This window comes from Hibiscus syriacus, unplaced genomic scaffold (assembly GCF_006381635.1).
Source record: "Hibiscus syriacus cultivar Baekdansim isolate YM2019G1 unplaced genomic scaffold, ASM638163v2 tig00110220_pilon, whole genome shotgun sequence".
NCBI classification, from domain to species: domain Eukaryota; kingdom Viridiplantae; phylum Streptophyta; class Magnoliopsida; order Malvales; family Malvaceae; genus Hibiscus; species Hibiscus syriacus.
Window position 1 is genome coordinate 236739 of NW_024062634.1, and position 10621 is coordinate 247359.

A 10621-nucleotide genomic window follows, 5' to 3' on the forward strand; every position below is an offset into this window, starting at 1 on the left:
AAATAAATTTATATATTCAAATCCACAGTTCATGTCTACATAAATAATACAAATTTAGATAATAAATATACTATAATATCTATCAATGAATATAATTTTAACATCCAAATCTATATAAAAAAACAAATCATATATACACTAATATCAAAATCCACAATCAATTAATGGTGGTTGATTCAAGTGGTAAGCAATTTGATATCTTTTAAGCAAATCTTAAGTTTAAATTCCTGTTATGCAAAAGATTCTTACGAAAAGACTCAACCATCGAAATCATGTTTACGACGCGAATCGGTCTAAATTTATCATGACAGGCTCTATGTTTATTACAAGAACAATAGTTCCAATACAATATGAAATCCTTAGAACACAAATATAAGAAGCCAATAGTACACAACAGCATATCGGAAAAACATGTTACCACCTGGTCATAAATTCATGAATTGCTCTAATTCTTCGACGGCGTCTACCACCAGCTTTCGACCATTTCAGCTCTCGGTATCGAAGTCCTTCGACCAACATCACCAGCCATTGGGGTTTCCCAGTTGAGAACACCACATACCCCATGACCAGTCCAAAAATAACTCCACATGCATGCCCTAACACAACAACTTTCCACCCGAATTCAAACATTGAACCTGATGGAACATTCTGTTGTCGTGCCAGAGGATGCTGTTTTTCACTTCGGTTGCACGCTTTGGACAATGGAAATCCGCATAATCCCGAGTTATCGACACAGGACTCGTTTGAAAATGTATTGTTGGATCTTAAGACAAGAACCCAAAGCTTTGGAAGAGTTCCAAGCAACATGTAACTTAATCATTCTTAATCATTGAAAACATGTATATGAAAGGATCGAAGTGGGGTGGGTGGAGATAGTCGTCTCCTTTGAAAATTTAAAATTATCATATATTTTAAATTTTTTATATGTATTTTGTGATTGAAAATCTGTTATCGCTTTCCCTAGAATTTTATAAGTTCATATATTTCTAAAATTTTATAAGTTTGCCTCCTAACATAAATTCATACGTTCGTCCCTGAATTTACACACAACTTATAGACACAACTGCTCGCTTCCAGGATCGTAAGGGAGAACAATACTTACTTTAACAATCGAGACCACTTGATGAATTCTTTATAATTAACTTTTTTCCCTATTTTGTCATAATGAATCCTCCGTAAAAATCAGATATGATTGAGCTTTTTCCAAACTCAACCTAATTTAAGGTGTTTCGATTCTTCATTATACTAACAGATTGTCCTACTGTCAAAATAATAGATATATAAGAAATAAATAGAGAAATAAAACTCTAAACAAGAGAGATGGGAATGACTTATCTTCGTATATTCGTAGACTCAAAACAGCAAACTAAAGTTGACTGAGGCTTGCTTTAGTTTCTACAAGAGAGATGGGAATGACTTGTCATTTTTTGCTATTTTTAAGTCTGAATTATGTATGTATATTTTTGGTTTACTTTAAGTTTTATTGTCTTTGATTTGGTAGTTGTAGGTATAAAGTAAGCAAGGTTTTGCCCCGACTTAAGTCATCCTCTAACAACCGAACCTTTGCCCCGAATCTCCTCTTTTCCAAGAATATAGCTGGGTTTGATTGTGTTGTGAACAGGAGGATTCGAATGCCGACTGGGTCTGGGAATTATATTCCATGATTCCCATCTCCTTGTTATTGTAGGATGAGTGCTTAGACTGAAACTGCTTTGCTGATATGGTATCTAAGTTTATCCAAGGATTTGATTTATTTTTTTCACTGCAACCCATATGAATGGCAGCATCTCCTTCATTTTGAAATAACTTGTGAAGGTTTGGCTGCACTATTTCTTGAAAAGCATCTCTCTATACTTGCTTGCATGTATGATAGTGCAGTTCTTTATGTAGCAATCTTATGTGTGACCTAACGTGTCAAAGAAATCTTGACAGGGTTAAAGGGAAGAGAATGATTTTCACGTCTTCATTTGTTACTGGGGTGGAAGTTGATTTCAATGGGCTTATGTAGCTTTTGAAGAATATATTCTGGATGACAAATTTGGGCTCAAATTGGTCATGAGAACGCATGTTGGAACATGCTTGAGCCAAGAGAAGCTGATATACCCGCATTGTTTCTGGTCTTGGTGGTGCTTCCTCTGGTTGCTTATTTCTTGCTAGGGAAATGGAGTGAGGTTTCAAATAAACGAGAGAAGATAAGTCTACTTGCTCATCTTGCCGCTGAAGAAGCTCTTAGAGCAGAAACAATGGCTGCTGCAAGTGTTATTCCAGTTGCTCCTATTCCGAAGAAGGGATTGCATGTGTGCTAGGTGTTTTGGTCCAGCTATAACCCGCTGCTCGAGATGCAAGGCTGTCAGATATTGGTATATTCTATCCCTTAGCAGCTGCAATGCATCTTTATTGCTACACTTCATTTTTGTTGAATGGTTTATCATTCGGGAAAGTAAAGTAAAATATGGAATCAAATGCTTGATAGCAGCATTCTCGTCTATTATCACTCCGCAAACATAGACATCCCTCCCCTATGCGTTTATCTTTCTTAAATGAATTTTGGGTTCATTTATATCATGAAGTATAGTCTTTACATCCCTAGCAACGGGCTGATATACTTATTATTGATTTGGTTGTTGGAAATTTTTCTGACTTTTATTTTGTTCTGCATGATATTTCTTAAAAACTGTTGAATTTATGCAGTTCTGGGAAGTGCCAGATTATTCATTGGAGGCAAGTTCATAAAGAAGAATGCCTGCAGTTGGAGAGCTCAAGCTCAAGCTCATTTCCTAGTGTTGCCTCATTTGAAGAATATACGCTACTCAGTAACAAGCTGAATTCACAGTTCTTTGAGTACATTAATAAGCAGGCTTCCAAGGAAAATGCACCTTTGGATAACATAAATCACTGTTCCATAACCATGGTTTATTTGATTACGGGGATTGTTCTACTACTGATGCCTCTCAAGTCTTTGCGCCAGAGAAACGTGCAGACAAAAGAATTTCTCGTGAATCCAACGGAGAAATACTAAGAAGAGAGGATGCAGCTGTATTTGATTCTTGTGAGGAGACCTTGAGGACTAGAGCAACTAGTTCGATACCAAATAATATTTCTTCAAAAGAAGCTCATAGAAGGGATAAGGTTCTTATCTTAACAGTCTTTTATGTTGAATGTGTTAGCTTTTATTCAATCACATGGTTTCTGATAGTTGCATCAAACTATTTCTGCAGGCGAGAACTAGTGGCTTTGTCGTATCCGAAGATGGAATCTCAAAACAGCAAAATGCCAATGGCTCTAACATGCATATTCATAGACAAAATGTAAGTACTGACATGCATGAGAGTCATAAACATCAAAGCCAACAAGGCAATATGCCCGAACCCAAAAGCAGTTATGAAATTTCTGGCCCACCATATTCTGTAAAAGATGGGAAAAGCGCACATGAAGCTGAAAATGCCTTTGCCTGGACTTCGGAGAATATAGTCTATAGGGAAAATGCTTTCAGTGGTAAATCAGTAGAATTAGACTGTTCTGGGGTGGCAGCAGCAAAAGAATGCATGAAAGTTAGAAGTTCATTGCAGTCAGTAGGACCCAAAATATCTAAGTCACCTAAATCAACAGTGAAAGTGTCTGGGGAACGATTGCACCATGAAATGGAGAGAAGAGGACAAATTCCTGATGAATTAAGTAGGTTTTCAATATTTCTTTCTTGATATTTTAGCCATGCTAGTTTTTTCTACCATTTTCTTCTGGAATGACAAGTAACATTCTGGCACCAGGAATCAATGGAGCTGCCAGCATTGGAGTTATGGAGATGATGGGTTTACGGAAGTCATCCAAGCTTGCGGGGCAGGATTTTCCTGTATCCTATGGTGATAGACATAAGAAGATAAAGGTCGGTTCCTTTACATTTATCTAGGATTGTTATATGTTCCATTCTTCTGTTGTTGAGTTAAATTATTTCACGGGGCTCTTGAATTGTGAATGAAGAACTTTTGACTATGATCTATTATCCTATTGTCTCAGATGCTGTTTCCTTATGAAGAATTTGTAAATTTCTTCCAGTGTGAAGTCTTTGACTTATTGCCAAGGGGCCTTCTAAATTGTGGAAACAGGTGTTACTTTTGTTACTTTTGTTACTTTTATTGTCCTACATCCACTATATCTGGAGTATGATTTTATTGGTAGGAAATTTCTCTAGTAGTATATGTTCCTACTTCCTACATCTGACCGGTAATAAAAAAGCTGTGTTAAACATCAAATCAGACCAATTTAAACATACTGCCTTTTGGATTTTCCAGGGGATGACTGGTTTGTATGCATGTAAAAGAAAGTTTTAGGAGCTCATGTTTTATGAACTCATTATAGTTTTCATTTTACAGCTGCTATGCTAATGCTGTTATGCAGTGTTTAACCTTCACGAAGCCTCTCAGCATCTATTTGCTACATGGATATCATTCAAGAACCTGTACTTGCTTTTATGTGGTTTACTTTTTTTTTTTGTACATACTAATATTGACATTGTTCAATCACATGCATAGCTCACTTTGTTTAGCATTCTATAGGTTACGGGAAAGATTGGTGTCTTATGTGTGAGCTTGAGCAACATGTTATGTTGTTAAGAGATGCTGGAGACCCCTTGTCACCTAGTAGGATCCTTTTACACATCCGAAGTATTAATGGGCAGATGGGTGATGGAAGTCAGGAAGATGCACATGAATTCTTGAGGTCTACAGAATTCACTTGTCGACATCCCCTGACTCCCTTCTTTTCCTTCATTTATGTGTCTAGATTTGTTAGTTTCGATTTAAATTTGATGCTTTTACTTGAAGTAAGAATGAGAATTTCATCACCTTGCTTATCTGAAAGTTCCAATTGTTGTCTGTTTTAGACTCTTGGTTGCTTCAATGCAATCTATATGCTTGGAGAGGCTAGGCGGGGAACAAAAGGTTGACCCCAGGCTGCAGGAGACAACATTTATACAACATACTTTTGGAGGGCGTCTTAGGTCAAAGGTGTTTATAACTATTTTACTTCGTTTTACTTTTATCTCCTGATATACTTTTGTGGTTCTCCATTTTACCTTGATTCATTAATTATGTTTATGTACTTTTTTTTGTTGCCTAAATTGAATATCCATGTAACCAGGTGAAGTGTCTAAGATGTTCTCATGAGTCGGAAAGATATGAAAACATTATGGACCTTACTTTGGAGATATATGGTTGGGTTGAGTCATTGGAAGATGCATTAACTCAGTTTACAACACCTGAAGATTTGGATGGAGAGAACATGTACAGATGTGGAAGGTACGAGACCTTTGTTTCATTGTGTTACCATATTATCATTTATTAGAACTATCAATTAATTTGATTAAACCTGTTTAATTTATTGGTTCGGCAAATATTTTTGTTAAAAGGTGTGCTAGTTATGCTCGAGCTAGGAAGCAATTGCGCATACACGAGGCTCCTAACGTCCTGACAATTGTCTTAAAGAGGTTTCAGGTATTACGCCGCTCTACATATCTCAGAACTTGCTGTTTTAGTCTTTAGGCAACTACATCCGAGTTTTCTGTTGGTTTGAGTCTATTGATTTTTTATTTGTTAACTACTTTATGTGATTACTTCTTGATGTGGCTGTTAATCAGGAGGGAAAATATGGGAAAATCAACAAGAATATCAATTTTCCTGACATGCTGGATATGGTTCCTTTCATGACTGGAACGAGTGACATCCCTCCGCTTTACATGCTTTATGCTGTCGTGGTGCATTTGGATACACTCAATGCATCTTTTTCCGGACACTATGTGTCATATGTAAAAGATTTGCGAGGCAGCTGGTTCAGGATAGATGACACCGAGGTAAATTTATCCCCCGCCCTTTTGGTTCACTGAATGGCTATCGGTTATATACTCACTGGTAGAATATCTCTTCGAAAAACAGCTGCTCATTGAAAATATTTTAGGAATGGAGTTGAAATACGGTTTTGGTGTATCCCCTTTCAGGTACATTCAGTCTCAACGAGCCAAGTGATGTCTGAGGATGCATACATCTTATTTTACACGAGGTAGACACCTGTGATTTCCTAGTGTACTTTAGAAATATCGTATTCCTTTCCCAATTTTATCCCTTCCATTTATTCATTTTATCCCCATTTTTTATGCTTCTTTGTTGTATGAATGCTACTTTTGGTTTTCACATCAATGTTCTCTTCTAGCTCTGAAAGTATGTAAAATTTTCAAGGTCATACCCTCGCCCTCAAAGAGCAGTTACTGTAAAGGTCAAGCAAGTTCCTGCTAGGCACATCGCTTCAAAAATGGAGAAGCCATCACGACCGACACAAAGCAAATCGAGCAGCCACTCTGTTGGCCACAAGCTTTACCCAGATTCCAGGCCTGAAACCGCTACAGGCTGTATCAATCGCAACTCCAATGGCATTCTCAGGCAGAATGCAAATGGTAACATTCACAGAGTGCTAGAGATGTATGCTGAGCCGACCAATTTGGAGTTCTCTGATGCTACGTCAAGCGATTGGTCCCTTTTCACTAGCTCAGACGAGGCTTCTTTTACGACAGATAGTGCTCGAGACTCTTTCAGTACTGTTGACTATGCCGATGCAAGCAATGGAGATCCATTCTCAATCTTCAATAACTTGTACACTCCAGAATCATCCTCTTGCAACACAGTTTCGTGCAGAATGTTTTCAACTAGTAGGCCGCAAACGGGGTATGCTTAGAGGAGAAGGGCCATGTTCTGGATTCCCACTCGGCCCAACCAATGAACCGAGATCAAGATAACTTCAAACAGGTCTGTGATTCTTTGACAGATTTTTCTTTAGATACTGACCATGGTATGTTTGTAAAATACGGGAGTAACCCGAAGAGTACTTTTGATAGAACTTATGCACATTGTGAATGGTAGTTCATGGAATATCCAACTGATTAAAATAGTGACTTACGCCAAGTTAGAGGTTTTGCCTCTATTTTTGTTTTTCAATGGCTTTGTTGATTGAGGCGTGTAGATCATATGAAAGAACCCCAAATGAAAGGATTATTTAATCTTTTCTGAGAATGTGTTTTTTTGAAGATTCTAATCTCAGTCTGCAGGCACTCGGGGGACACAGTCCAATTCCATACATGTAAATGTATATACGTACACTTATATTTCAAGGTTTTGATTTACTGCAACTTACAGATAAAGGTTTTCTCAAACCTCATAAGATTAAGATTTTGCAGATGCAATAACCCTTCATTTTTCATTTGTTACACTGGCTTAACTTTATTAGACATGACACAAGCTAAACGAAAACACGACACTTAAAAGACGGCACACAGTACTGCCCGATACAAAAAAAGTAACATGAATACTAGATCCGAGCTTAAAGTTTTGGAAAGTGATCATCATAACCAGGAGAAAGACTGAATTATCAAAAATCATTTATTTCTTAAACTGGCAAGAACTCATCTTCAAAATCAAACATCATCCAAATCTCGTTCACCCTGCCACTGAATTCAAAAGGAGAGTTGTACTGAGCAACCGAGTAAATCGTAACGCCATAATGTTTCCGAGACCTCTCGATTGCATCGGACCAAGCAGTGCCTTCAAGACTGGCTTGCAATGCCGCAGCCTCCTCTGCAATGTTATAGTCTGTAACAAATCCACCGAATTGCCTTATTGCTACATAAGTAGATTTCAATCTTTCGATAAGGAGGCCTTCAGCTGGTGGCGGATTCGCCTGGTTCACCTTCGGGACGTAAAAGCTCACGGTAAACGTCGACTCGCAGAAGGGTCCATCGCCTGGCAAAACTTCAGTTATCACTGGAGCTGTCATTTCTATCTGTTTCTCGTACTTGTTCTTCCCTTGAATGTATTCAAATAGCCTATAAGCAAAGTAGGAACCATAAACTTCCATCAATTTATAGTTTGCTAGCTTTAGAGAAACCTTAAATGTGTAAAACTTACTGAAGGAAGCCAGTCCTGGTGGCACCGACAAGAGAGATATCTTGAATGCGGGGAGTTGATATCCACACACTGGAATTGTACCTACGAATCTCATAGCCATTGCCTTGTTGAATAATATCAAAACTTGGGCACTCGATCCGATTACATGGTGGTGGAAATATCCCAACTTTGTTCTTGCTGGTTTCCGGTAAGAAACCAATGTTTGAGAGCAGACTCAAGAGAAGCGATAGCATGGGATGAAGGCAGCCATTAATGCAGTTTCTTTTCAAGTGAATTTGAGTTAAAAAAAAGTTATGATCTTTAAGGGGGAAATGGGATCTTTTTATTGTTGTCTTCGTTTAGAATTGTCCTGAAGAATCAGTGTTTCTTGGCCACACATTTACAAGGACTACTTTGGTGATAAGGACAAGGTGGAAGTATCGGGAAGACAGCTACCATTTACAGAAATTTAATGCTACACGTGGATAATTTAAAAGTTTGCAATTGAGAAAATAATCTCAGTGTTTAAAAATACTTTATAATATATGATTTTAATCAATTTTTTTTTGAATTTACCAAAATGACTAATAAAATCACAATGTGAAATAAAAATCGCAACGCGATCTCCAGAATCGCAAATCAGTTCCCAGAATCGCAACGCGATTATGAAGAATCGCAATGTGATAGTACAAATTCGCATTGCAATTTTCCAAAATCGCAACGCGAATATGAAAATCGCAACGCGAACATATAAATCGCAACGCGATTCTGACTATCGCAACGAGTATCCATAAAATCGCAACGACAATACGTTAAATCGCAACGCGTATCCGTAAATCGCAACGAGAATACGTAAATCGCAACGCGTATCTGTAAATCGCAACGAGAATACGTAAATCGCAATGCGTATCCGTAAATCGCAATGCTAATATGTAAATCGCAATGCGAATACGTAAATCGCAATGCGAATACGTAAATCGCAATGCGAATACGTAAATCGCAATGCGAATCTGTAAATCGCAATACGAATCTGTAAATCGCAACGAGATTCTGACTATCGCAATACTGAATTTCAAATTCACAACTCGATTTCTGAATTCGCAACAGGTTTTAATTTCGCAACACAAATGTTTTGGGTATATAACTACGCAGCAGCATCAACTCATAACTTAAATCCCTAAATCGCAACTCATTCCATCTCCATCTATCACTCTCTCCGAAGACATCCGTTCCTATATCCAACGACATCCTTCCCCATCCGGCAACATGTTTTAGTTTCGCAGCTCGTTTGTTTAGTAAATTAATTTACAATAATGAAATCATCTAATGTTGATCATGTTTGGATAGATTTGTGTTTTGGAGGGTCATGGGAGAATGTTCATGGTGTTTTACAATATATGCCTTTACCCATGAATCTTCAACTAAAACTGTCTTTAAAAAAGTTAACTTATGAAACTCTAATGTTTCGTGTTGCAAAGAAATTGAATTTAGAGCCCCTAAGTGGATTTAGGCTATCTTATCAGAGAAATGGTAAAGTTTATTTGTTAACCGACAATGAAGATGTTGAACGATTCATTACTTACATTAGTGTTTCAAGTGATGATGTTACATTGCATGTTGTTGAACCTAGAAGTAGTGAAGTTGGGTCAGTAGCGGGTAGTAATCAACTAAGTTTTTCAACCCCAGTTTATGGTGCTCAAAATTTAATGGTTCCACCACAATTTCATCACCAAGCAAATATTGTTTCACCACATTTCCAATACCAAACACAATCTCAAAACCCACAACCTTTCCCTAATCCAAATCCCAATCAACTTTCAGCACCAAATTCTGGTTTTAGTATTGACCAGTTAGACGATGATGAGCCAACAGAAAAAATTGTGAGTACTAGTCAGTATTCAAAATATGATCTTGGTCAATACCCGGACTTTGATCTTGGTCAATACTCGGATTTTGATGATTTTTCAGAAGAAGAAACAGACCCTGCGTGTAATGATTTTGATATTGGTCAATACCCGAATTTTGATGATGAAACAGCTGTTGCCGAGGAAGATGTTGTTGATGATAATGAGGAGGAAGTTACGACTGTAAACGAACATATTGAACATCCATTCTATAATTCATATAACACTGATGAAGAAGAAAAAGAAGAAGAAATTACAAAAGAAAAGTCTCCGAAGAAAATGTCACGGGAGTATAACTGGAATATGCTAGAATTACTTCAGATACCGGAAGAAGAGTTGGTAAAGATAGCAGTTGATTGTTACACAAAAATTATTCGTATCAAGAAAGATGATTGTTTTGATACAAAGGAAGACTTGAAGATAGCTTTGTATACGAAATGTGTGGAAGATGGCTATCAACTAAAAGTTAACAAATCAAGCAAAGATCGTTTCGAAACAAGGTGTATGATTGACAAAAACTGTATGTGGCGTATGATTGCAAAGAGGATAAAAGATTGCGAAATGTTTCAAGTTAGGACTTTTATTGATAAACATACATGTTCAAGAACCCAAGTTTTTCCTCACCATAGACAATCAAACAAAAAGGTGTTGGGTGGTTTTCTGGCTGAGTTAATGTTTTTGAATGGTAGGGTATATCGGGGACATGAAATTATGACTGACATGAATGCTCAGTTCAAGATTAGTATCTCATATTCTCAAGCTTGGAGAGCCAAATGTTATGCCTTGGAATTG

At 37.4% G+C, this 10621-nt stretch overlaps 1 protein-coding gene and 1 pseudogene across 1 annotated transcript; one reads left to right on the forward strand and one right to left on the reverse strand.

The window, feature by feature from the left end:
- The first annotated feature begins 1936 nt into the window (after positions 1–1936).
- LOC120114128 lies at positions 1937–6940 on the forward strand (annotated as a pseudogene).
- Positions 6941–7330: 390 nt separating this feature from the next.
- Positions 7331–8236, reverse strand: LOC120114110 (heme-binding protein 2-like). The gene is made up of 2 exons (XM_039135111.1): positions 7947–8236; positions 7331–7864 (listed from the first exon to the last, which is right to left on the reverse strand). Exons 1-2 carry the CDS (start codon positions 8177–8179, stop codon positions 7429–7431), a joined length of 669 nt encoding a protein of 222 aa, XP_038991042.1. The 5' UTR covers positions 8180–8236; the 3' UTR covers positions 7331–7428.
- Positions 8237–10621: the final 2385 nt, after the last annotated feature.

Bases quoted from the DNA above. Each gene is read 5' to 3' on its own strand.
- LOC120114110 (XM_039135111.1), bottom strand. From the start codon at position 8,179: ATGCTATCGCTTCTCTTGAGTCTGCTCTCAAACATTGGTTTCTTACCG. The intron at 7,865-7,946 runs GTAAGTTTTACA...CTTTGCTTATAG, and splicing joins ACCAGGACTGGCTTCCTTCA to GCTATTTGAATACATTCAAG.